The sequence below is a fragment of the Grus americana genome, chromosome 24 (assembly GCF_028858705.1).
Source record: "Grus americana isolate bGruAme1 chromosome 24, bGruAme1.mat, whole genome shotgun sequence".
In the NCBI taxonomy this organism is placed as follows: domain Eukaryota; kingdom Metazoa; phylum Chordata; class Aves; order Gruiformes; family Gruidae; genus Grus; species Grus americana.
The window spans coordinates 3,397,615-3,423,677 of NC_072875.1; the positions used below are offsets into that span (position 1 = coordinate 3,397,615).

The 26,063-nt window shown below is 46.3% G+C and overlaps 1 protein-coding gene across 5 annotated transcripts in view; it reads left to right on the forward strand.

Annotated features, from left to right (window-relative positions):
- Window positions 1-25,994, forward strand: part of KMT2A (lysine methyltransferase 2A) — a 44,445-nt gene extending 18,451 nt beyond the window's left edge. For 2 of the 5 annotated variants that reach the window (XM_054803393.1, XM_054803397.1), the window contains 30 exons: window positions 735-1,106; window positions 1,738-1,811; window positions 2,473-2,601; window positions 3,500-3,613; window positions 4,812-4,958; window positions 5,238-5,333; window positions 6,128-6,248; window positions 6,798-6,911; window positions 7,264-7,448; window positions 8,032-8,205; window positions 9,048-9,158; window positions 9,344-9,417; window positions 9,920-10,113; window positions 10,497-10,603; window positions 10,747-10,884; window positions 11,410-11,568; window positions 11,867-11,984; window positions 12,068-12,146; window positions 12,403-12,563; window positions 13,374-13,559; window positions 14,202-18,513; window positions 19,639-19,719; window positions 20,240-20,304; window positions 20,693-20,863; window positions 21,503-21,577; window positions 21,860-22,034; window positions 22,412-22,519; window positions 22,965-23,048; window positions 23,410-23,539; window positions 23,942-25,994. In XM_054803393.1, coding sequence (XP_054659368.1) covers window positions 735-1,106; window positions 1,738-1,811; window positions 2,473-2,601; window positions 3,500-3,613; window positions 4,812-4,958; window positions 5,238-5,333; window positions 6,128-6,248; window positions 6,798-6,911; window positions 7,264-7,448; window positions 8,032-8,205; window positions 9,048-9,158; window positions 9,344-9,417; window positions 9,920-10,113; window positions 10,497-10,603; window positions 10,747-10,884; window positions 11,410-11,568; window positions 11,867-11,984; window positions 12,068-12,146; window positions 12,403-12,563; window positions 13,374-13,559; window positions 14,202-18,513; window positions 19,639-19,719; window positions 20,240-20,304; window positions 20,693-20,863; window positions 21,503-21,577; window positions 21,860-22,034; window positions 22,412-22,519; window positions 22,965-23,048; window positions 23,410-23,539; window positions 23,942-24,217 — 8,330 coding nt within the window. In that variant the 3' untranslated portion in view covers window positions 24,218-25,994. The remainder of the gene's footprint in view (window positions 1-734; window positions 1,107-1,737; window positions 1,812-2,472; window positions 2,602-3,499; window positions 3,614-4,811; window positions 4,959-5,237; window positions 5,334-6,127; window positions 6,249-6,797; window positions 6,912-7,263; window positions 7,449-8,031; window positions 8,206-9,047; window positions 9,159-9,343; window positions 9,418-9,919; window positions 10,114-10,496; window positions 10,604-10,746; window positions 10,885-11,409; window positions 11,569-11,866; window positions 11,985-12,067; window positions 12,147-12,402; window positions 12,564-13,373; window positions 13,560-14,201; window positions 18,514-19,638; window positions 19,720-20,239; window positions 20,305-20,692; window positions 20,864-21,502; window positions 21,578-21,859; window positions 22,035-22,411; window positions 22,520-22,964; window positions 23,049-23,409; window positions 23,540-23,941) is intronic. The other 3 variants (XM_054803394.1, XM_054803395.1, XM_054803396.1) reach the window with 3 other exon arrangements.
- Window positions 25,995-26,063: the final 69 nt, after the last annotated feature.

The following is a 26,063-nucleotide window of genomic DNA, read 5'->3' on the forward strand; positions in this document are numbered from 1 at the left end:
ACACTGAGCTTGTAAAAGGTTAGTCTGCAACCAAACGCTAACAGGGAGCCTGCCTGGTCTGCTGATGCCAGGTGAGAGTCACAGGAGAGGTGTGAGCACAGGCAGCATCTGTACTCCGTAACAGTGGCTGTTTATTTCAGCGCTGGACTTGGAGTTTTTCCTTCCTTTTGTAGGGAGCTGCCGGCTGGTCAGTCTCCCCTCTGCCCTTCAGGCGAAGCATTTCTCAGAGGTTTGCCTGCTCCTGCGTGACGCGGGGACCGACGAGTCAGTCGGAGCCTCCCTTGTCTCTGACATACGGCTTCAGTGAGCCGGCATATCTGTTCTGTTAGATCCCCACATTCTTGGTACTGGACCTGCGGAGGTCTGCATGTCAGTGTGGCAGCGGTCAGGCAGCTGCCTTGCCCTCCCTGAACTTTGCCATACAAAGTCCACTTTCTCTTTTGCACGGTTAAGCTCTGAATCTGCTTTACTATGGAAGAGTTTTGCTTGCTGCTCCCTCAGAATAGAGGCCTGAGGTATTAGAACACAGATTGCAACATAAGCCAAGTACATTACTTTCACCAACAAAATGCTTTTGCTTTTTTATTTTTTTCAGTACCAGTTTTTTCTTTTGTATGACAGAATGACAAAATTCTGACATCAGTGTGTCTGTTTCCTTATTTTAAAAAAGCAGCAAATCATTTGAGGTCACACCGTTTTCTCTGTGTTGCTTTATTAATGCTTCTTTTTCCTAGCTGCAAAAAAGAAAGAGAAGAAATCAAAGACAAATGAAAAGAAAGAAAGCCATTCTGGAAAGAACCAGTTGGACTCTGGACAGAAACAAACTCCTCCGACTGTCGTATCAAGAGAGGACAATGCCGTAAAGAAGAGCAGTGAACCAGCCCGTAAGCCCATTGAGGAAAAGCACGAGGATGGGAATTCCTCCGCTCCAGCGCTGGAGCCCAAACAGGTCCCTGTGTCTGGTACCAGAAAGACTGGCAAGCAGGCGTCCCAGCCCGCACAGCTCCCTCCTTCTCAGCCGCCGAGCTCAGGACCTTTGAAAAAAGAAGCACCTAAACTTGCCACTTCTGAGCCTAAGAAAAAGCAGACTCCCCAGCCAGAAATAGGTAAATGGGACTGTTTATCCTCAATCTGTTTGAGTCACGTTAAGTAACAATACCGCTAAAAGCTGTTGGATTTTAAAACTGATAAATGCTTTATGATCTGGTGAAATTGCAGCGATTATTGTGGAATTTTTTCTTAGAATCTGCTTCCTTTTTATTGAACCGCAGTGTATGTTGGGACGGGGAGAAGGATGGCTGTCCTTACTGTGATTTTTTTTTTTTAGTCGCGTAGTCTTGGCAGTCCTGAGGTATATTTTCAATACTGCTAAGTCTGTCGACAGTTCGCAGTCTGAATGTCAAATGAGAAGAACGTAATCTTTTTTACTACAAAGCCGTAGTCCGCTGTCGCGTGTAGTACAGAACAGCATGAACAGTGACCCGCAAGGCAGCTCCAGGACTTCTGTGGCTTTATACCCAGAACGCTTCAGGTTTTTAGCAGAGCAAGCTCTCCTGGTTGTGCCTCGAGGAGACTGCTCGAGTCGTAGTTGGTGAGGTGCAGTCACAGAAGAGGGTGGAAAAATTCTAGTCTAAAATTCATCGCACGTTACCCCGCTGATTTTTTTTTTTTCCCTTTTCTTCTCTACAGGTGGCTGTTAGTTACTTGAAATACTCATAATTTTTCCCCCCTTCCTAGGCACAGAACAAAGCAAACAGAAAAAAATTGCTCCCCGTCCAACTTTCCCTGTGAAACAGAAACCAAAAGAAAAGGTGAATACTGTTTTTTGTACACAGTCAGTAAATTTCAAGAACCTGGAACTTCTGTCTGTCTAGAAAGTAGAACTGTATTACTTAACACGTTGGCAGTTGGTTTGTTTTGGGGTTTTTTTTGTGCTTAAAGATACCAGGTTTTTCCTTGTGGCAGTATGTGGATACCAAAGTACCTGGCACGCGCCTAAGATTTGGTTCAGACGTTAACTTGTTCTCTAAGACTTGGATGTTGCGGGGTGGAGGCTAGCTTTTCCATTAAAAAAAAAATGGAACTACCTTCGCCTCAGAAATGACTCCATTATGAAAAGGAATAAACAAACAAAAAAAGAATTATTTAAATCTCTTGAGAGAGAAGTGCGTAGGGACTAATTACACCCAGAGTTGCCCCACTGCAGCAAAATAAACCCCAGCGCTCTGATGAGAGAGAACGCCACGGCGTTAGAGGAAAACACAGCAAACTGAATTAGAAGTGTAATTGTGTGTGGAATGCTCTTAAGAAACGTTTTGCAGAATGGTTGCTTTCTTGCAACTCTTACACACCTGGTAATTCTGTGATGGTTTGGGGGTTTTGTCTGTGAATTATCTCCAGCGTTTAATGTAATTACTGGTTAAGCTTTAACGTTCGGCGTTGGGATTAACGCAGGCTCCTTTACTTGACTAGGAAAAGCCCCCTCCTATAAGCAAGCCAGAAAGCAGCACGCTGAATTTGCTCAGCACTCTGACTAACGGAAGCAGTTCCAAGCAAAAGCCACCTACAGATGGAGTCCACAGAATCCGAGTGGATTTCAAGGTAGAGGACAAAATGTTTTAAGTATTTGAATGTTACCTGCCTCTAGACACTGGAACTAGAGTCCCTCCAGAGTGCTGGTAGTGACTTCTCAGTTTGTGTGTCTGGTACCGGTCAGAGAGAACTGCAAATAGGAGCCTTCATGACGAGTCACTCGGTTGTTGATTTATTTTTTTTTTTTTTAATTTTTTTTTTTAGAAGCTTGTTATGCCTTTTTTTTTTTTTCCTTATAATTAGAGTACTGGATGAAGAGACACTTAAAGCTTTAAAACCTTAACTGTCAATGTGTGAGGATGAGCAAGAATTTGAGGTTTATGAAGAATTATTCCATTAAGATGGAACTATAAAACCTTTACCACAACTTGAGCCAACAAGATTTGGGGAAAAATGTTAGTAACCTGTAATTCGCAACATTTTGGGTACATCTGGGGCTTTAAACTGACAAATCATGTACTTTTTTGAACAACGGTGTTGAAATAATAAAAATTAATATTTTCCTAATAATTTTTCAGTCCATCTATAAGTGTTGATACTGGAGATTATAGCGAGATCTCATAAGTGTTTTATACAAATATGGAGTTTTAATAAAGTACAATTCTTCTGAAATTTCACTTTTAGTAATAATTGTGCAATCGGGGGAAACTCTGTCTTGTTCCTTAGGCTTGCTTTCCATAGAAGGAAGGCTAGTGTATTATTGAGCTCTCTCTGGCAAGCGCAGCGCTGAGATGCGACTGTTCCAATAGACGCTATAAAGTAGACCGAGACAGAAGTTGAAATGATTTCAGTTTGAGACCACTTAATCCCAGGTGCAGGATGTATAAAGCAGCAGTCAGTGTGAGCACTGTATACTGATGTTGTATTGCCTTATTCTGCATGGTGACGTATCCTTTTGTACTTTCAGGAGGACTGTGAAGTGGAGAATGTTTGGGAGATGGGTGGGTTAGGCATCGTCACCTCGGTACCTATTACTCCCAGGGTGGTCTGTTTTCTCTGTGCCAGCAGTGGACATGTGGAGGTAAAGCATTGTGTTCTGCTGTCAATGACTTAGTTGCAGCACCACGCTGTTAGAAACATAACTAGATAAATTATGTCATGACCTCTAATCAAAGGGAAATTAGAACAATGCCTGTAAATCTGTCCTTGCCGAACTTTGTCCCAAGATACCAAAATACAAGGTGTTTTAAAATTGGTTTGGAAACTTCTGTGGTGCTTACTTTGCAGGTGAACCGTGTTAGACATAAAGAATAGCCTATCTGAGAGCACCCGCGCCTCCTCTTAATTTGGAATCCCACATCTGACGTAAAGCCAGGGGCTTTGCTTTCTTTTAACTCGAAATACTAAATGCTGCCTGACAATGTTAAGGGGCTTTAGGCAGTGTTGACTTTCCCAGGTAGGTCTGTATCTGCTGAGAGTTGCCAATCAGTACTGAAACGTGACCGGAAAGATTCTGGTGCTGTATAAAGAGCTGGATTTGGGCTCAAGATGAGTTAAATGTGTTTCCAGGTATAGATAGGTGCCTTCTCAACATCTGCAGACGAGCTGTCCCGGGAAGGCGATGCTAGCGTTCCAGAAAAGGCTCGCTTATGATGAGCAAGCAATATTTGGGGAAAAGGGGCTTGAATTCTGTATGTGGACATCATCACTGCACTGGAGGACTGTGAAGGTCCAGTGGGGCATGGAGCCATCCCCTTCCCAGTCAGGTCACTCAAGGGGACAAAGGGTTCTTCTGTCCCCTGTGAGCCCGCGGTGTTCTTGTCCTAAGGACCGTTCTTTTCCTAGCACGACTAGCCTTGTAGGGGATACCTAGCAATTAGCAGAGCTTTCACACGGGCCCCTAAGCTGAACAAAGGGAGGAATGTCTCTCTTGGCTCCGCATATCCCTCCCTTCTGCACTAAGTGTTTCTTCTGGTGCAGTTGGCTCGTGTTACAGCGAGGGAGGGAGATCCTGAAGGAGCCCTTGGCCGGTACCTGGAACGCTTAGATATAATGGGTACCGGGCTCCCCTTTGCTGCTAGCTGCCTAGTCTGGGTAGACGAGCATGCATCGGGGTTATCTGAAGTACGCACACAGTTTCCCTCCCAAAATATGCCGGTAGAAATCCTTGTTCTGGCAGTCATAAAGCAGAATTCGAAGTAGTTCGGAGGGCGAGGGGGCTTGTTTGGGACTTCAGAGCAGCTTCTGACTTGCTAAAACCTCCCTCTCCCCCCTTGCAGTTTGTGTACTGTCAGGTGTGTTGTGAGCCTTTCCACAAGTTCTGCTTAGAGGAGAGCGAGCGGCCCCTGGAGGACCAGCTGGAAAACTGGTGCTGCCGTCGCTGCAAGTTCTGCCACGTCTGTGGGAGACAGCACCAGGCCACCAAGGTACCCCCGAACCGCCGGGAGACCCGGCGGACACCCCCCACCACCCCCCCTCCCCCGCGCTGATCCCGGAGCTCCTCTCGCTCTGGGAGCTCAGGGAAGCGCAGAGTCTCTGCGCAAGTGCCGCTGTGCGCTGGGGAGGATGCCTCTCGAGTTGCTTCCTTGCAGCTTCTTCCTCTTGCCCCGAAGGGGGGGATCCAACGTAAAACAAAAATGTCCAGGATTTTGCATCTTTTCGAAAGGTCTCTGTTCCAACGCTTTTTTCCTCCCTTATTCTCGTAGCAGTTGCTGGAGTGTAACAAGTGCCGAAACAGCTATCACCCTGAGTGCCTGGGCCCAAACTACCCGACAAAACCCACCAAGAAAAAGAAAGTTTGGGTGAGGGATTTTGATTTCTTTTTTGGGCAATTCGCTTGTTGACTGATTTGTAACGCTGTGGGCCAGAGCTCTGCAGATCACTTGCTCTTCCGTGATTGCTTAGCCTTTTAAGGCAGGGTGCCTGTTGCATTGGAAGGCACGTTTGGAAATAGATAATGAGGTGGGTTCTGGACAGACAGGATTTTTAAAGAGGTTACACCTTTTTTTCCAGTTGTAGTAATTCTTCTGATCATAGTCCCAGAACATGGAAGAAGCTCTTCACAATGGAAGCATTTACCTTGTTAACAGCCTTACCGGTTGATACCGGTATTGAGAGACAATTTGGATCAATGCGCTGTTTTGTGTCTTTCAAGTTCTCGTTCTAAACAAGTGCAAAAGCTTTGCCTGTGCTGTATTTGACACTAACAGTTTTTAGGTGTTTTCTACTACCATATCCTCAGAGTTGGGAAACTGTTAAAATAAGGCTTCACATTTTAGGTCAGAAGAAATGCCACAACTACATATGCTGTTTTAAGGGAAGGGTGATAGTTCCTTCAGCGCAAATGTGAAGGACAGAAAAACTATACTGGGATTTATTTTCATTTTTTCCTTGTTGCCTTATCAGCATTTTACCATAAAGGGAGGGAGCTCTTTTCTCTTCAGCAAAACTTTTGCTATTTAAAACTCCTTATTCTCTTGTATAAGCTCTTTGCGCTCATTCAATAACAAAACTTGTGAAATGTGTCATTAGGACCGAAGAACAGAAACCGCTGGATAAAAGCAAATAACTCTTGCCAAACACGTTCCTTTTCCAGATATGTACCAAATGTGTTCGCTGCAAGAGCTGCGGATCAACAACACCAGGCAAAGGGTGGGATGCGCAGTGGTCTCATGACTTCTCGCTCTGTCACGATTGTGCCAAACTCTTTGCTAAAGGTACATAAAGTTGTGATTCTTTGCAGCGGGAGCCTCTTCAGATGCTCAGTTTTGAATTAGGCAGCATCAGTGTAGAGTGAGCCTGTCACAGTACAGTCAGGAGTGAAAGCACGTGTAATAGTTTCTATAGGGAAGCCAGGTTCTTAGATTTTTATTTTTTTTCAGTGGCTAACAAAAGTCACCACTGTTTTATTGTCAGAGTTTGAGACTTCCAGAATTTAAATGCTATACCATGTAAAGCCATTCTTACACACCTGTTGGCCCAGGGTTTCAAATAGCAGTTGAGAAAAAGATGTTTTAAACGACTCTCGGCTTAAAAGCAACAAAATCCCTATTGTAAAGTGGTCGTTGCTTGTTGTGTTAGTTACTGTACGTGTTATTTTTGTGGCTGTTGTTTGCAGTGTTGTAAAAGTAGATGTAACTGTGTTGGCAGCTTACTGGCGGGAGGGTTCAGAGAGCTGCTTCCTTAGCACACTAGTAAGTAACTGCCTAGCCTTTACAATGTGTGTGGCAGCTGAACTTCCGATAAAAATCACGTCTCGTTTGCAGGAAACTTTTGTCCTCTCTGTGACAAATGCTATGATGACGACGACTATGAGAGCAAGATGATGCAGTGCGGGAAATGCGACCGCTGGGTCCACTCCAAATGTGAAAACCTTTCTGGTAAGGCAAATGCTTATCTCCTCAGTACTTAAGAACGCGGGACGGCGAGTAGACCAAAGCAATCCAGTTTTGGACCTTTCTACGAGAGTGTGAAGTTAATGCGCTCACCTGTTGCGACCTACCTGAAAAAATACCTGTAGAATGGCCACAGGTAAACCAGTGCTAATATCAATGACATCCCAAAAGCTTAGGATTTGCCTCGAAGGCCCTACCACTCAGTTGCACAAGATGCTTTTGTTACGTGAGAAGTGTTTCAGTTAGGCAGCAAGTGCAGAGTAGGGGCTTTCCCCGACATCCATCCTTCAGTAAAGTAGTTCAGATTGTTATTTTCTTTGTTTTGTTTTGTCTCCAGATGAAATGTACGAGATACTTTCTAACTTGCCCGAGAGCGTCGCATACACCTGCATTAACTGCACAGAGCAGCATCCGGCAGAGTGGCGCCTGGCGCTGGAAAAGGAGCTGCAGGTTTCCTTAAAGCAGGTTTTGACAGCCCTGTTGAATTCTAGAACGACTAGCCACTTGCTGCGGTATCGACAGGTAAGCTGGAGCCTCGCGTCCCCTTAAGATATTCTGCCTTGAAGTGTTGCCTGGCATTCAGCTGAGTTCTGGTGTTGCTGTGCATCACACTGCTAGAGTGTCTCTATCGTCCTTAGGACAACACATACTGTGGTTTTTGTGTTCGTTCGTTCGTTCATTCCTATGAAAAGAAAGAAGTGGGTATCTATTATATGACTTGGGAGGCTAAAAGAAAAAAAACGGGTAACGTTCTTCAAGGAATGGGAGGATTTAGCTCTGTGGTGGTGAAGGAGCTTTTTTGACAGCAGAACAGGATCTTTGTCATGAAATACTCATTCAGAAATACAACTTCTGAAAATGAGTTTGATCCTTGCAGCTGATGGGTCCGCTCTGCTGTGTGCCTTACAGGTCAGCAGCAGAAAGCTGGTTAAGATCTTTTAATTTTTGCCCCTCCGTTTTGGAAAGGAATTCTCAGAACACGAGTCTCCTTTTCTCTCACATTAGCGAGAATCTCTGGTCCAATAAATGTGCGTGGGAGTATGTCGTGAGTAGCAGCCACACTTCAATAGCCAATGTCCCTCTGTCTGGTTGCTGATGTTAACAGGCAGCAAAACCGCCTGATTTAAATCCCGAGACGGAAGAGAGTATCCCGTCCAGAAGCTCTCCTGAAGGTCCCGATCCTCCTGTCCTAACAGAGGTCAGTAAACAGGAGGAGCAGCAACCTCTGGATCTGGAAGGAGTGAAAAGGAAAATGGATCAAGGAGGTTACATTTCTGTGGTACGTCAAAGTTTTAGTAATAAACTAAATAATAGATAAATAATAAACTTTAATAATAGATCCTATGAATTGCTTTATGACTTGTGGTGTTTATAACTGAGCATGCTTATTAAGCCTTTTCTTTATGAACAAGGAAACAGGTTAGCATGCTGCTAAAAATAATTTTGGCTGGCACTCATGTTAATGTTGGCCCAAAGACGTGCTGTCGTTTGGCTCTCTTTAACCAGCAGTGATACTTGGTTAAACCCCTTTTGCTCTTAATCAGATGTTTGTGTTGATGGAAACAGGATGGGTGATCATTCATGTGCAAATTCTAACTCAAGGCCTAGCCAGATAACACTGATGGTAGTCAGTTATCTGGAAACTAATAATTCACGTGTGGAGGGATGATCTTTTTAGGGGTCACTTATACAAAATGCTGAGGCTGACTGAATCAGTTTTCTTTGTTGGGAGCAGCCTTTCCCTCTGTTTTTCCCTATAGAGCCTGTAATCTCGAGGAAGACTGTATATTGCAAAGTGCTAGGCAAATGTGCTGTTGCCAGATTTTGGCCAAATCCTTGAGAGGCAGCTATATCTCAGCCGATTTAAAATCGGTCAGCAGTCAGCTCCTGGTGGAAGGAAGAAGCAAACAGTTATGGGTGTAGCAGTTCTGCCAGCCAGATTGCAAATGCACGGGGCTGCTCCTTTCTTTACAGCCAAATTCTTTTTCTGCTTTTGATCAATGCTCTGGTTCAGTCTCCTAGTCATCTGGATGCTCTCTCGATACCTTAAAAAAATCAGTGGATGGTGTAGCTGTACAAGAGACAATCCTGTTGATGTGAAATTTTGTGGCTTGCTTACAGTTGGATTTCAGTGATGACATCGTGAAGATAATTCAAGCAGCCATTAATTCTGACGGAGGGCAGCCAGAAGTTAAGAAAGCCAATAGCATGGTCAAGTCCTTCTTTATTCGGGTAAGCTGGACTACAGTTATTTTGAAATCTACTTGGGTATTTCCAGGAATAAAATAATACATTGTTGGAGTTGTTGATGTTAACGAAATCTTACCAGTTGCGCATTTACAGTAGATCTTGGCTGAATTTCTCTGAATTTGGGGTATGTTGTATAACGTTTCTAATGGAGTGTTGTTTTCCTTCAGCAAATGGAGCGTGTTTTTCCATGGTTCAGTGTAAAAAAGTCCAGATTTTGGGAGCCAAATAAAGTAACAAGCAAGTAAGTAATTGTTCTGTGTCCGACTGCGACACCCTGCGGTTTGCCAGCTGTCCAAGCAAAAAGTATCGAGAGAGCCTGTTTGTGGGGTTGGGTTTTCTGATTTTCTTTTTTTCTTTTCCTCTTTTTTCAAGAAGTTAAACAATAGTCTCATTCCCAACTTTTGTATATGCTTCCTTGTTCTAAAGCAGAGCAACCAAACACGTTATTTAGAACTAGTTATATTGCATGTTGGCTTGTCAGTCCTGTCCTTCCTTGCCCCTCCTCCTCACCCCCATTTGGTGTAGCCCTCCTTCTGCATCTGTTACCCTCAAAAGAGAGCAACGGCTCCCTCACAAACCTTTAAATGTACATGACCAGTGATAGCCTTTCTTGAAAGCATGCATGGACCGTAAGTTATTAAATGAGTTGTCGCTGTGTGTTGAGGGTCGGTAGTGCAGGTAGACGGGGCGCAAGGTCCTCTGGCCTAGTCAGGTCTGACGGCTCACTCCTTGTTGCATTTCAGCAGTGGTATGTTGCCGAATGCGGTGCTGCCCCCTTCGCTTGACCATAATTATGCTCAGTGGCAGGAGCGTGAAGAGAACAACCGCACTGAACAGCCCCCTCTGATGAAGAAAATCATTCCTGCTCCAAAACCCAAAGGGCCCGGAGAGCCAGATTCACCGACTCCTCTACATCCTCCTACGCCACCGATCTCTAGTAAGAAAACAGATTGCGGCACTGCTGGTCTCAAACCCAGAGTGTTTCATTCCAAACCCCCTAGTAGTAAAGAGAAGGCGGTATTAGTTCTGTATGCGATGGAAGAATTTCGGAGACCTGAAATCATTCAGAGGCTGTTACATATGAGATGTTTCTGAGCTGAGCTTGGGCCCAGAAATCCATTTGCACCTGCCTCTCTCCCCCCAGAACAAGGGCTGTATAGAGGCTGACACGTGCTTTTCCTTGCTTTACAAGCTGGCTATCAAAAACTCTAGTCTGCCACTTGCCACTTCTACCCTGTTCACCTACTGACAATCTTTCCAGATGAATTTCTTCCTCCCCGGCTTTCAAGAATAAACCCTGTTCTCTCTCTTAACTGTAAGGCTCAGACAGAAGCAGAGAGGATAGTCCTGAACTTAACCCACCTCCGGATGTAGAAGACAACAGGCAGTGTGCGTTGTGCCTGAAATACGGCGATGACAGCGCTAACGTGAGTACCTGGCACGCACCTGTTTCGATAGGAGCTGATTTAAGCAGTACTGTAGATTTGGTACGGTGGATAGGCTGGATGCTTTTTGTGCATTGTTGCATCTCATGGAACATTAGAAAATAATGTTTCCTTCCATTCTTTAGGATGCTGGACGTCTTCTCTATATTGGCCAAAATGAGTGGACACATGTGAACTGTGCGTTGTGGTCAGCAGAAGTATTTGAAGATGATGACGGGTCTCTGAAAAACGTGCACATGGCTGTTATCAGGGGAAAGCAGCTGGTGGGTATCAGTAAAGAATACTTTGTTAAACTTCACGCTGGTTTATGCAGAACCGAGACAGGAACCTGGCTAAATTAGTTTGTCCAAATTTTGGTTTAATATTGCGTCATTTGATCCTAAATATTTACTAAAACAGCAGAAGCAGTGGAATAGGACTGTTGTTAGCCAGTAGTAAGCCGCCCACGTGGGGAATACTCTGTGCAGGAGAAATAGTTGACGTATACTCGGTGAAGCTTGCAAGTACGACACTTGGATGTGGAGTACAAGCAAGAAAGTCTGAGGCCTGGAGGAACCAGTCTAAATGCAAAAGTTGTTTTGTGCAAGCGATCCTTCTTCCTCTCGCCGCCACCTCCTCCATGTGAGTCACAGTCGTGAAGTGTTACAGCAATGAAGTGGGAGGTCAGGCATTACTCTAAACTTCTCTCTCTGCCGAAAGACCCCAACTGACAACAGTAAAGGTAGCCTGGTTTTAGAAGGGACTGATATTCAACTTGTTTTGTTGGTTTGGTTTTTTTGCTTTTGTAGAGATGCGAGTTCTGCCAGAAGTCGGGTGCCACAGTAGGCTGCTGCCTCACTTCCTGTACAAGTAACTATCATTTTATGTGCTCACGAGCCAAGAACTGCGTCTTTCTGGACGATAAGAAAGTTTACTGCCAGAGGCATCGTGACTTGATCAAAGGAGAGGTGAGACTCTTCTTTCACACCCTGCCTTGTCTGAAGGTGGGGTTAGCCTGTGTTAGCCTGTAACTGTGAGCTTTGCAGAAGTTAATGTTGACTGTGTGCCTTACTAATGAGGGCCAGACCGCAGCGCTGTTAAAAAGTCGTCAGCCATACAGCTGGCACGAGGAAGTTTGGCAAGTAGTACTGCGAGGCAGCTCAAAAACCAAAAGACCAAAGTGAGGATCAAGTTTGACAAACCGCATAGCGTACGCGTGGCGATTGCTTTAAAATTAACAAATAGTTTTGTGTGTCCTTGTTCCAGGTGGTTCCTGAGAATGGATTTGAAGTTCTTAGGAGGGTTTTTGTGGACTTCGAAGGGATCAGTTTGAGAAGAAAATTTCTTAGTGGCTTGGAACCGGAGAACATCCACATGATGATTGGTAAGATCTAATCTCTGGACACTCGATCCACCTTTGGTGCTGGAATCTGGTTCACGGAATTTTGTGTTCTTCTTTCTGCTCAGGTTCAATGACGATAGACTGTTTAGGAATTCTGAACGACCTCTCGGACTGTGAAGATAAGTTGTTTCCCATTGGCTATCAGTGAGTATTACCTGTTTGATGAGTAGGTGCCTTTTAGCATGTTAGATGCCAAACCAGCGTTGAAGTAGCATATGTGAAAATTGACGGTAGCTTTCATACACTGTTTAGGAATCTTGTGATTAAGCTAGGTGTGCAGCATGTTGTGCCAGGAGGCCTTTGTCATGTGTAATTTTGAGAAACCTGAAAACTTAGAATAGGAATTTTGAGGTTTACTCGACTGTACAGTAAATTGGTTTATGTTTGAATTATCTTCCAGGTGCTCCAGGGTGTACTGGAGCACAACAGATGCCAGGAAGCGCTGCGTGTATACCTGCAAGATCATGGAGTGCCGACCTCCGGTCATAGAACCTGACATCAACAGCACTGTAGAGCATGACGATAACAGAACAATTGCCCATAGCCCAGTTCCCCTTACAGGTAATCTTTTAAGGACTTGCTGAAAGTATGTTTTCTATGTGTTTTTGCCATACTTTATTCTTACCAGAAAGCCAGGTAGTGGCTAGGACCTGCGTGTCTCAAACTGATTTGGACTAGAATCCACTTCAGGCTTCCAAACTGTGTTACAGCATCTTAAAAATTTAAAAAAAAAAAAAAAAAAAAAAAAGAGCTAAGCTCCCGAGAGCACTGGTAACTTTGAAAACTTGAGCCAACAAAAACTGCTGCAGTAATGCTTTCTAGTCTACAGATCTGAGATTTTTCCAGTGATCTAAAACTTCAAATTGTACTTCAAGTGCCAGGGTTGTTGGTATGTAACATGGAGGTTGTTAAATACCATGTTGAATAGTGGTATCGCGCTGCTTCTGTATGGCCAAATTGCTTTCTCTGTATCCATAGGTGAGGGTTTGGTTTTGTTCTTTTTTTTTTTTTAAAAAAATCTCAGCCCTATCCTTCTCTGTTCCCAGAAGGTGAAGCTGTGGAAGATTTTTAAAACATTTATAATGGTTGTTATAGTCAACATAGAATCTTAAGCTTTATTAAAATGTAATGGAATTTCACATGTAAGCTGAGGGTTACTGTATTGCTGCAAGTATTCGAAAATGGTTTCCTGGGAGAAGAAACCAGACATTAGCTGATGGCAAGGAAGCAGTAATCTTTGACTTTGTGTTTATTTAACAAATACCCTGATTCTCCAAGTGAAACCTGATAGCAATATATACTTTTATCAGATTCATACCTTTTAGGATTCAGCGATGGCTTATGCTGCTGTTTCTCTTTTACATGCAACAGAAACTCTGCCTAAAGACAGCCGAAATACACCTGAAATTGTAAACCCACCATCACCAGATCGCCCCTTGCATTCTCAGACCTCTAGTTCCTGTTACTATCCAGTGGTCTCCAAGGGTCCCAGGATCAGGACGCCAAGTTATCCATCCACACAGAGGTCTCCTGGCTCTAGGCCATTACCCTCTGCAGGTATTTCAAATGCTGTTGACTTCAATCGTGGGGTTTTGGGGGAGGTTTGTTTTGGAAATATTTTTGGTTTGCTTCATGTCTCTTTTGGCTTCGTTCAGAACGTGGTGTTCAGTTTTCTGTTTCTAGAGAAAATAGCGAAATGGCAATAGGCTTGAGGGAAGGAAAGTTCTGAAAATATACAGTAGACATGGCCTGTTGAGAAATGTACGACTGAGACAAAAACTTCCCTGGGATGAAGAAAGCAGTGTTTGGGCAATATAATAGCAGTAGTGCAGGAGAGCTGTAACGTGAGTTAGGGACTTAATCATCTCAGTCGGTATTTTTCCAGAGAGAATCTGAGATCTGGTATTGTAATTCAGCCACTATTTCTGTATGAATGAGTCACACTTTGTTTCACGCCAACCGATGTTGAAAATCCACATCTAAAATTGAGATAACGAGACCCCGAGATACAAGCTTCTCTGCTATGGGCGGTATCAGATTTTTAATAACTATCTCAAGTATGATCGTTATTTTAACGCTGTTTGGCTGAAAGGCTTTTATGGTTGTTAATTTCTTGCATTTGATATGGAGGAATTTGGGTATGAATTGATTGTCAAGGTTTCAGATCACTTGACGGTCTTTCTTGCCTTATTTTCTCAGGAAGTCCTACCCCAGTGACCCATGAAATAGTGACAGTAGGAGATCCTTTACTATCCTCCGGACTTAAGAGCATCGGTTCTAGGAGACATAGCACCTCCTCTTTGTCACAACAGCAATCAAAACTCCGCATGATTTCCCCTACGCGAGCTGGGAACGCTTACTCCAGGCACAGTGTGTCTTCAGTTCCCAGCGTGGGGTCCTCTGCAGAACACGAACCGAGCATCAGAAGTACCGACCGCTTTGTGGGATCGGTGAACGTGGGTGCTCCAAGCACTCCAGTTCAAAGCTGCTCTGCCAGTTCTGGCTCCCAGAAAACAGCAGCTACAAGCGGAAGTAAGACTTACCAGCTGGACGCACCTCAGCCTACGGAAGGAAAACATTCCGGCAGTTCAGATTTGATAGCCAAAGGTGCACCTGCTAAGGGAGATAAGATGAAAACGCTGGCCTCAAAGGACACAGATTATTCAGCTCATAGTTTTGCTTCTGGAGGAAACTCCAAAATGTCCACTCAACCAACCGGTTCATCGGGCGCAGAAATGAATGTTAAAATAGGAACCTTTCAAGAATGTTCAGGATCGTTTTCTTCCAAAGAAACCATTTCCTTCCCACCTCTGCATCAGAGAGCCCCAAGGAAAGACAGAGATCAGCACGTGGAACCCACACAGCCAGAGAAAGCGACTTTGGCCGATGAGGTGGACGTGAAGACCTTGAAGTCTGCTGGAGCAAATAGCAGATCTCCTGCAGCCAGTGAGCAGGTAGTTTCTGCCACTAGAGACAGGCGTCAGAAGGGGAAAAAGTTAATGAAAGATAGTTTTAAAGAGAAGCATTCCCTGAAATCTCTCACAGACTCAAGTCAAGCAGTAGGCAGCGAAGAAGGAAGCCTGAAACCAGAATTTGGTGGTCAGGGTCTGGCAGCTGAACAAATTAGCCAGAGGTTATCCAATAATATTCCTGCCGAAAAAGCTGGCGAGAAGTCTCCACCTTCACAAGGGCCGTCTAAAGGTTCCGCGGTGCAGATCGAAGTGGCCTCTAAGGAATCGCAGGCACCTAGAAAACGCACCGTCAAGGTCACTCTGACTCCTCTCAAGATGGAAAGCGAAAACCAGTCTAAAAACGCACAGCAGGAAAGCGATGCCGAACCTCAGCCGGCAGGAACGGACCCGGCCGCTTTGGCAGAGCCCTCCTCAACTTCAGAAGGCCCGGAAGATAACCCTGTAGTTCAGGGAAGTCCAAACGAAGTGCCAGCACAGGAATCTCAAAATAACGCGTATGAAAGTTTGCCCGTTCAAGATAACAACTTGATGCTCCAGGATGGAACTAAAGCTCAAGAAGAAGGCTCGTACAAGCGGAGGTATCCACGAAGAAGTGCTCGGGCCAGATCCAATATGTTCTTTGGACTGACTCCTCTGTATGGCGTGAGGTCTTATGGAGAGGAAGACATTCCCTTCTACAGTAACTCAACTGGGAAGAAGCGAGGGAAGCGGTCCGCAGAAGGACAGGTGGATGGCGCGGACGACTTGAGCACGTCGGATGAAGATGACCTGTACTACTATAATTTCACCAGAACGGTGGTTTCCTCGAACCCAGAGGAGAGGCTTGCCTCCCATAACTTATTCAGGGAGGAGGAGCAGTGCGATCTTCCAAAGATCTCGCAGCTAGACGGCGTGGATGATGGGACTGAAAGCGATACGAGTGTGACGGCAACAACGAGAAAAGTCAGTCAAGTAACTAAAAGGAGCGGTAAAGAAAATGGAACAGAGAACTTAAAGCTAGATAGAACTGAAGAAGGCGGAGAGAAAGTACAAGTCACCAAGAGCTCCACCGTCCACAAAGCCGACCCAAAGATCGATAACTGCCACCCCGTGAGCAGGGTGAAAGCACAGGGTCAGGATTCGCTGGAAGCCCAGCTGAGCTCGTTGGAAACGGGCCGCAGGGCTCATGCGAGCACGCCTTCCGACAAGAACTTACTGGACACCTTCAACACAGAACTTCTGAAATCCGACTCTGACAACAACAACAGCGACGACTGTGGGAACATCCTCCCTTCTGACATCATGGACTTTGTACTAAAGAACACGCCGTCTATGCAGGCGTTGGGAGAAAGTCCGGAGTCCTCATCGTCTGAGCTTCTAACGCTTGGAGAAGGTCTAGGTCTCGACAGCAACCGTGGCAAGGATATGGGTTTGTTTGAGGTGTTCTCCCAGCAGCTGCCAACCGCTGAGACAGTGGATAGCAGCGTCTCTTCCTCCATATCGGCAGAGGAGCAGTTTGAATTGCCGCTGGAGCTTCCCTCCGATCTCTCTGTCCTGACCACTCGTAGCCCTACAGTGCCCAGCCAAAATCACAACAGGCTCGCTGTCATCTCTGAGTCTTCGCTCTCCTCCTCGGGAGACAGGTCGATGCTTGCCTTGCCTTCCACGGAGTCTGGGGAAAAGAGAGTGACAGTCACAGAAAAAACTGCCTCAGGGGAAGGCGACACAGCTCTCCTGAGTCCGGGAGTAGACCCGAGCCCCGAAGGACACATGACTCCCGATCACTTCATCCAAGGTCACATTGATGCAGAGCACATAGCCAGCCCACCCTGCGGCCCTGTTGAGCAAGGGCATGGCAGCAACCAGGATTTAACGAGAAACAGCGGGACTCCAGGTATCCCGGTGCCGGTCTCGCCCACGGTTCCCCTCCAGAGCCAGAAATACGTGGCAAACTCCACGGACAGTCCCGGCCCCTCGCAGATTTCCAACGCTGCCGTGCAGACAACACCGCCCCACCTCAAGGCAGCCACAGAAAAACTTCTAGTAGTCAATCAAAACATGCAGCCGCTCTATGTCCTCCAAACTCTTCCCAACGGCGTTACTCAAAAGATACAGTTAACGCCTTCTGTTAGTTCCGCGCAGAGCGTGATGGAGACCAATGCTTCGGTGCTGGGGCCCATGGGGAGCGGGCTCACGCTGACCGCGGGATTGAACCCGAGCTTGCCTTCCTCTCAGTCATTGTTCCCTCCCACCAGCAAGGGGCTGCTGCCCATGTCCCATCACCAGCACATACATCCCTTCTCCACCGCCGCTCAGACGGGCTTCCCGCCAAACATCGGCAGTCCTTCGCCGGGTCTTCTGATCGGTGTGCAGCCGCCCCCCGATCCTCAACTCTTAGTGTCCGAAGCTAGTCAGAGGACGGACCTTGGTACCACCGCCTCCACGCCGGCTGCCCTGGGCAAGAAGCGGCCAATATCTCGCCTGCAGTCACGGAAGAATAAGAAACTGGCTCCCTCTGGAACCCCTTCTGCTATAGCTCCGCCTGATATGGTCTCCAACATGACCTTAATTAATTTTGCTCCCTCCCAGATTTCCAACCACCCCTTGGATTTGGGAACTATTGCGAATTCAACGTCCCACAGAACGGTCCCCAATATTATCAAAAGGTCCAAGTCTGGGGTGATGTATTTTGAGCAAACATCTTTGCTCCCGCAAGGTGGGACCACTGCTGCAGTCGGCACGTCTCCCAGTGTTATTGGGCCGGACGCCGGTCACCTCCCAGCGGGGCCTGTATCAGGCCTAGCGTCGAGTTCCTCGGTGCTGAACGTCGTATCCATGCAGGCCACAGCAGCCCCCGCTACCGGTGGGTCAGTTCCTAGTCACGTTTTGGGACAAAGTTCAGTAACGTTAACTAGCCCTGGGTTATTAGGGGACCTCGGTTCGATAAGCAACCTCCTGATCAAAGCTAGTCAGCAAAGCCTTGGTCTTCAGGAGCAGCACATGACTTTACCGCCAAGTTCTGGGATGTTTTCACAACTGGGAGCATCCCAAACTCCGTCTACGGCCGCAATGACGGCTGCATCGAGCATATGTGTCCTGCCATCAGCGCAGACAATGGGCATGACAGTCGCTCCGTCGTCTGCTGACCCAGAAGGCTCTTACCAGCTTCAACATATGACACAACTCTTAGCCAGCAAAACCGGGGTTGCTTCCTCCTCCCAGCTGGACCTCGGCACGGCTTCGGCAACAACACAGCTGTCGAGCTTTCCGCAGCTGGTTGACGTTGCCAATAATACCGGACTCGAACAAAACAAGACTTCCTCGTCGGTGATGCATGCCAGTTCAGCATCTCCTGGAGGCTCCCCGTCATCTGGCCAGCAGTCTGCGAGTAGCTCCGTGCTGGGTCCCACGAAGACGAAGCCAAAAATCAAACGCATTCAGCCATCGTTAGACAAAGGGAATGGAAAGAAGCATAAAACTTCTCACATGTGGACCAGTTCCTCCGAAGCGCACGTTCCCGACAGAGGGGCTGTTGCTGTACCCCAGGTCTCAGCTGCAGGGTAAGAGGAGCGTTTGATTTTTTGCTCATCCTCGAGGTTTTGTAGTGATATAAGAAAGAATCTGGCACTAGTTTCTACAGCAAATTTTCCTTTTGATCATTTCTAAGGGGAAAACCTCAGCTGCCAGCAGAAAGTAGATACATAAAGGAGTTAGTGGAACTTTTACCACTGGAAAGGGAAGGATGAAAAACTTAAGGTTATGAGGATCAGGGGATGTTATTTACATATATTTATATGGGGACTTAAATCATTGACAGCTCTGGCAAATGAAAGAGTGTTTTAGAGATCTCAGTAGAGAAAATGGCACTGAAAAGGGTGATGGGGTCTATTCCTTTTTGTTTTTAACATGTGCAAGTGCTATAGAAGTTTTAATTGTACTACCAGCAGTGTGCTAAGGCACCCAAATGACGCACCGCTATGGCATTGCCTCAGCCATTCTGATTGTAGAATTTAAACTGCATGGCAGTTTCTGTGAGCTTAGTGTCTCTCCAGTGTGCGGCTTATTCTTCCTGCCCCTCTTCCCTCCTCCTTAGTCCCTGCAGGCAAGAGGAACTGAGAGAACGGGGAGAAGCTGGCTCTCTAGTTTGGCAGAACAACGGAGCGTGCACTTGTCTCTCGCAATAGAGGATTACTTTCCAGACCTGAAATTAAAGTGCCATCTGAATTGATTCTTTGAAATATGGATCTGTAGAGAAAATCAAAGCTAGTGGTCTGTGTTTTACATGCAAAACTAGGCAGCTTAACCTTTTGAAATAGCCCTTTTGTGTTGCTGAAACTTGCCAATTTGTTACAGTCTGGAAATGTTTTCTGTAGCTGTGTCCACATTCCGCCGTGCACCTCTTGACTCCTGAGCTCATTGCTTGTGGTTGCTCAGGCATGTTTCTCTGGCACCCAGATTCACGCTCCTTCTTTCCCCCGACGTGCAAGTCTTGATTCTGATGTGATGCTGGGAGTGTGATCCGGTTCCTCGTATCTTAGGAGCAGTTGTTACTACTTTTGTAGCTCTGCTGAACTGCTGAATCAGTCGTGGCAACTCGCAGTGGATCTCTTACTGCTTTCCAGCCTTGTTTATGGCACTTGTGGCTTGGCAGGTATTTTGAATGTTCCTAAATCTTTTTGTTCCAGGACCCCTACTGTGAAGGCAGATACGCAGGATGCAGCAAGCGTAGATCAGCCGTCGCAGAAACCATGTGGCCAGTCTGCAGGGTAAGCATCGAACAGACCTTTCTGTCAGATAGTGCTCACTTGAGCTTAAGGAAATTTATAGAGAGAAGGCGAGAAGTTGTACTTTGCTAGCTGAAGTACCTTGGGAGCTTTCAGTCTGGAACGAACGGTCACATTGAGTTGCAATATGGAGCCATTTTTTTAAATTAAGTTGTGGGAAGCTTCCTGCTTGCTGAGAACGAGCCTACTTGTACGGTTTTGGCTGATGGTATGTTAGCAAAGACCTTACTACTGAGTAGGGCTAATAGAACTAACAGGTCACAGTGTATTAAATTAGACTGCTACCCACAGACTGACAGGGGCCTCAAAAATAAACGCTACTGAGCGGAATCCTTTTGCTTGCTTGTTTCCACTTGAACTGATGTTAGAACGTTCGATCCAGAAAAAGGTTCTCCCACCTCTGTCTAGTTCTCAGATTTTGTAGGTGAGTGTTCAGGGCTGGTGAGGACATGAGGTAGACTGTTAAATATTTTTCTTCACATTCTCTTCTTTCCCTCCCAAGGCAAACGGCAGGCATCCCAGAATCGCAGTCAGCACAGAACTCAACAAATGAGCAAGAAAACACAGGTATGTCACTTCTTCAAAAGCACCAAGTCTCAGGGTTCTTCAGGACTGGGAAACGAATACCTTGAAGTTTTCATTTTTGTGTGACTCGTTCTCTCAGGAAAAATCTCAGAGCTAACAGTCATATTATTCTTGCTTAGAAGGGAGGAAAGGTTTGTTCGCTATTAATAGATATTGGAGAAATAGTTATGTCTCTATTTTTAGTTTATGGAAATTTCAGCACTTGAGATTTCACACTCGTACTACAACACTGTCTAGACTTTTTTTCTCAGAGGGATTTACTGGTCAAAAGGTGAGTTAGTAAGTAATTTTCAGTTGTGGAACAACTGGTGGAAAAAAACACCATTCTACCCAGTTTCCATCTTCATGCTGGCTTCCATCTTTTCTCTAGGCTTGAAAGCTCTCGAGGAAGAAGAGAGCACTTTCAGCTCCCCGCTTATGTTCTGGCTCCAGCAAGAACAAAAGAGGAAAGAGTGTCTTGGTGAGAAGAAACCCAAGAAAGGTTTGGTTTTTGAGATCTCTAGTGATGATGGTTTTCAAATCTGCGCAGAAAGCATTGAAGGTGAGAACTGTTCTTTTTCAGTTGTACTGGGTTCAACTTTCCTTGCTAGAAATAAAATCATGACTTCTGAGGATCTCTTACTTGGTTTTTTAATAGATTTTTTTAAAAAAAAATCTCTTGGTTTACAGCCGTAGAACTATCCTAGTTCCTAACAATGTCTGGATTCTATTGATTCTTTTTTTTTTTTTTTCCACAATAGAATATTTTCAGTGGAATATATATCGTTGCCCCATTTATTTATTTTTTTTAATCAGTTGACCAATGGTGTTGGACTGTATTTTGTCAAGAAATAGTCGATGTGGATCAGACCATAGGGTATCCACACTTTACCTCCAGACTGTTTACTTGAAGGCACTTACTTCTCTTTATGCCAAAGCGAAATTTGGATCCAAGGGTCTTAATTTATGGCCCACAAAAGGATGCAAACTTCATATTCTCCAATTAGCTTACGTAAATATGAGCGTTTTGTTGGAAATCAGCGTACTGCACATGTAGATAGAAGTCTGCCGATGGTCTGTCATTTCACTGGAAACCTCATAAGATGCAGCTAAAGAAGAGGCGTAGCGAGGCACCCGTTTCAGCAATCCTCGGCGCGCAGATACTCTCTCACTTTCTTGTCTTCTGTTTGTGTGACTGCAGATGCCTGGAAGTCACTGACCGACAAAGTTCAAGAAGCCCGTTCTAATGCCCGCCTGAAACAGCTGTCTTTTGCAGGTAATATCCAGCCCCAAACTTGTTTCTGCTGTGCTTTTGAACCCATGAGAGCAAATGGATCTTTCTGTGAGTGTTTTGGGGTTCAGAGTCCTAAGAGTTTCAGTTCAGCTGCTGATGGCTTTGTGGAGGATCATTTCTTCCTGATGCAATGACTGAAAACTCTCATGTGGATTGAACTAGCCAATACGGCACGCAAGTTGTATTTAACAAGCTGCTGTGTCCTCCAGCTCCAGTTCTGCATCGTCAGTTGGGTTTTTTGTTGTTCTCTGTGTCTTGTTCCAGGGGTGAATGGTTTGAGGATGCTGGGGATCATCCACGATACCGTTGTGTTCCTGATTGAGCAGCTCTATGGAGCGAAGCACTGCCACAACTACAAGTTCAGATTTCATAAGCCGGAGGAGGCCAATGAACCTCCTCTGAATCCACATGGCTCTGCTAGGGCTGAAGTCCACCTGAGGCAAGTGTGAGCTTTGTCATCGTTACGGTTAACGGCCCTTTTGCTCGATTAAACTAATTCCATGGCGGGGCGTAAGCAACACATCTCTACAGCACTAAAACTAAAAAAAAAAACATAAATCAATTCTATTGCATCTTCGGAGTCTGCACGTTTTTCCGTGCCACTCTGACCGTTGCTTTGTTTAACAAAGCTTCCCTGGCCAGTGCTTTTATTCACAGCTCTCAGAAACTGTGGTATGTTACCCTGACGCGTCGAAGGCTTTAAGAGAGGACAGACCGACAAAGGTGTAGAGCAGTAAAGATGTCAAACAGTTGTGGCAACCGCATGTTTATTTTCAGTCAGTGAAACAAACTTCCTTTCCTCTCTTTAAATTGCAGGAAATCTGCATTTGATATGTTTAATTTCTTGGCTTCTAAACACCGGCAGCCGCCAGAATACAACCCAAATGACGAGGAAGAGGAAGAAGTACAGCTGAAATCAGCCCGGTATGCAGCAGGGTTTAAGGGTTCTAAGGGGAAAACAGCTCCATGATGTTAAAACGAGCTGGTCAGGCTTGGGCGTATGCCTCGTCTTCCTTGAGGTGATGTTTAAAACTTGAAAGCTACCAAGCAAATGTAGAGGAGACTCTTAGAACAACAACAAGAGAACTGACAGCTGGAGGTGACCAACAGACCAGTCTTCCTTTGAACGTTTCTTTTCCTTATGTAAAACAATCCGATGAGAATTTGGGCAGAAAGGGGAGGAAATGGTCTTTTATGTGTACATATATATATATATATAAAAAAAAACCAAAAACCACTGCATTAGTTTTGGTTATGTTCTCGGTGGGCCGTAGTGTCTAAATGATTGTATCTCGGAAAGCATCCCGGATAATATATGGCACAGGCTCTCAAATAAAGGCTGTCGCTTAGCAGTGTCTCTTCCTTCTAGGAGGGCGACTAGTATGGATCTGCCGATGCCCATGCGCTTCCGACACTTGAAGAAGACCTCCAAGGAAGCAGTTGGTGTCTACAGGTACGGTTTTGTTCTGCGACAGAGGAAGGTGAAAACTGGAAACCTTCTATGAAGTCAGACTGCAAAATTGAGGGGAAAAAGCAGATTCTGGGGATTTTTTCCTCCCCATCTTTCTTCCCACATAAGCTACGTATTTAAAAAGCAATCCTCAGCACAAACTGCTTACTCCTTGTCGGTAGCTAAGGCGTGTGCTCGGGAGCGGGCAGGAGAGATCTGGTATTGTTCTTGTTAGCGTTACCTTACAGAGGAGTCATGACAGCACAGTGATCCTCATAACGAAGTAACCTCTTTTCTGCAGTCGTGTCTCTGAGTTTTGCTTGTATCGTCGGAAATACTCGCTCACGTTGTTGCTTTTTTTTAGGTCTCCCATCCACGGCCGGGGTCTGTTCTGCAAAAGGAACATCGATGCAGGTGAGATGGTGATCGAATATTCAGGCAATGTCATTCGCTCCATCCTCACTGACAAACGAGAGAAATACTACGACAGTAAGGTGAGTTTTATGGGCTTTTGTAGAAGTTCTTAAAGAGTTTGGGCGAACTAGAAAGTGGCTGTGAAGGTAGGACAGGCTTAGGCCGTGTGAATACTGCATTTGGGACATCGGGAATCGGGGTTACGGACTTGGCGGGATATTTCCAGTCTTGACGCAGCTCTAGGGGCGCTTCTCATTTTCCCCTGCGGGCTGGGAGGGGTCTTGGTCCAGTCTTAGCGCGACAGATGCAGAGAGCGTGGGGATGAAACGATTCAAGGATGGGCTTGTGAAGACGAGCGAAGAGAGGTTGCAGACGCTCTTACAGCCTTGACGTTTGGTCGCCACAACAAGCGGGGTTGCCTGCTAGGGCGGTTCCATCTCCACTTCCCCGAGCTGACCCTCTTTTCTGTCCTCTCTGCGTAGGGGATCGGCTGCTACATGTTCCGCATTGACGACTCCGAAGTGGTGGACGCCACCATGCACGGGAATGCAGCCCGCTTCATCAATCACTCCTGCGAGCCCAACTGCTACTCCCGGGTCATCAACATCGATGGCCAGAAACACATTGTCATCTTCGCCATGCGCAAAATCTACCGGGGGGAAGAGCTCACGTACGACTACAAGTTCCCCATCGAAGACGCCAGCAACAAACTGCCCTGTAACTGCGGCGCCAAGAAGTGCAGGAAGTTTTTAAACTAGAACTTCCATCAGCTGCGAGGGAGCCCTGAAGAGCCTGGGGCGAACCAAAGCTTCGAGCGAATTCCTCCCCGGCCGTTCAGGCGGGACGGGGAGGTCGGAGGGCAGGAACGAAGATCGGCTGGGCTCAGGGACCTGACTGGCGGCTGTGTTTCTCTGTCAGAGTCCACATCTTCATGTCTCGCATGCACACACTTACCCTTGCGAAAGACACGGGCGACTGGAGAAGATCCTCGGCGTGATTATGGTTTTGCTATTCTCGTTTCCCCCCACCCCCCGTATTTGTTTCTCGGCTGATGAGAGGGGAGGGGAGGTCGGCCCAGGCCCAAGCGTGGGGGAGCAGGTGTGGGTCCTGTCCCTCTCTCCCTCCCTGTCTCTTGGCTCCGAGAGCTGAACGCGGAGTCCTCCTCCTCCTCCTCCTCCTCGTTTGAGGGCTGCATCGGAAGTTCGGTTGCGCGGTGTTTGAGTGAGCTTTCCTCCTAGGGACCCCAAGAGCTAGCGCGCGTGCATCCACGGTTCCTCCGGCCGTGCGTCGGCAAAACCCTGTTTGTGAGTAGGCCAGCGTGCTGCGTGGCACAGGGGGCCTGTTGTTGACCGGGGAGAGGGTTTGGCTAGCACTTTGCTCTGAAACCCCTGCCTGGGAATTCCTGGCATTCTTTGGCAGAGAGGGGGCTTGTGCCAACGGCTAGGGCGCTGGAAATCTTTGCGAGCAGAGGCTTCTTTTCAGCGGCACCCTCCCTGTCTGGCTTTGTAGGAGGGAAGTCATCCTCGTCCTTCTGTGGAGCCGGTGCAAAGGAGAGGTGGGGAGTGAGAGCCGGCTCCGGGGTTGGCCACGTACCTCTGTAGAGCAGGAGCTAGGAAGGACTTGCGCAGAGGCTCCCACGGGATCCGCTCGGTGCGCTCGCATCGTCTTCCCCGAAAGAGGCACCAAAAGGGAGCCTGAGTTCTCTCTGCAAGCGCGAGGCCAAACGCGAACCGGCCGCGTCTGCGCCACGCAGCGTCCAGAAACGCATAGGAAATAATAACTGAGCGATTGGCGGGGTTGAAGGTGCCGTAGCTGAGGAACCGAGGTTGTTTTAAGCGACCCAAAAGACACTACCGTCCTGGTTGAAGTAGCGTAAATCCTCCTCTCGTTCGGGTCCGCTCCGCGCCTCCAAAACAAAAACACAGAGAAGGAAGTAAAAAGCCCCAAGCCTAACAAATGACGACATTGGATTTTACTCTGTTCTGTTTACAGTTTAGTATTTAAGGTTTTATAAATGTAAATATATTTTGTATATTTTTCTATGAGAAGCACTTCATAGGGGAAAGCACTTATGACGAGGCTTTTTAAACAGTGGTATTATCCTAATTTAAGAGAATCTCTTTTTAATGATTTTTTTATTTTCATAGGACGGTTATAGGAAATACCTGGCTGGACACAGTCTGATCCTTTCTCGGGGGGGGGGGGGGGGGCACACTTTATTTTTGGTTTTGTTGGTTGGTTTTTTTGTTTGTTTGGTTTTTGTTGGTTTTGTTTTTTTTTTTAACTCTTGTTCTGCCTTTTTGACTTCAGTAACTTGTCTCCAGGAGGTTTGGCTGGACCTTAAACTGTATTTACCCCTCGAGATGGGGGCAGGAGGGAGAATGGCCAAGCTTAGGAGGAGTTTGACTCTGCCCCAAGGACTGTCCGTGCCCCTGGGCAGGAGGCGTGACTCTGCCTCGGCCCATGCTGGCATCTGGCATGCGTTCAAAAAAAAAAAAAAAAAAAAAAGGAAAAACAAGGAAAAAATGAGGAAAAGAGACCTGACCCTCGATACCTCTTTTGCTGGGAGGCTGCTCCGGGGCACGCGCCTCATCCTGCAGCCTC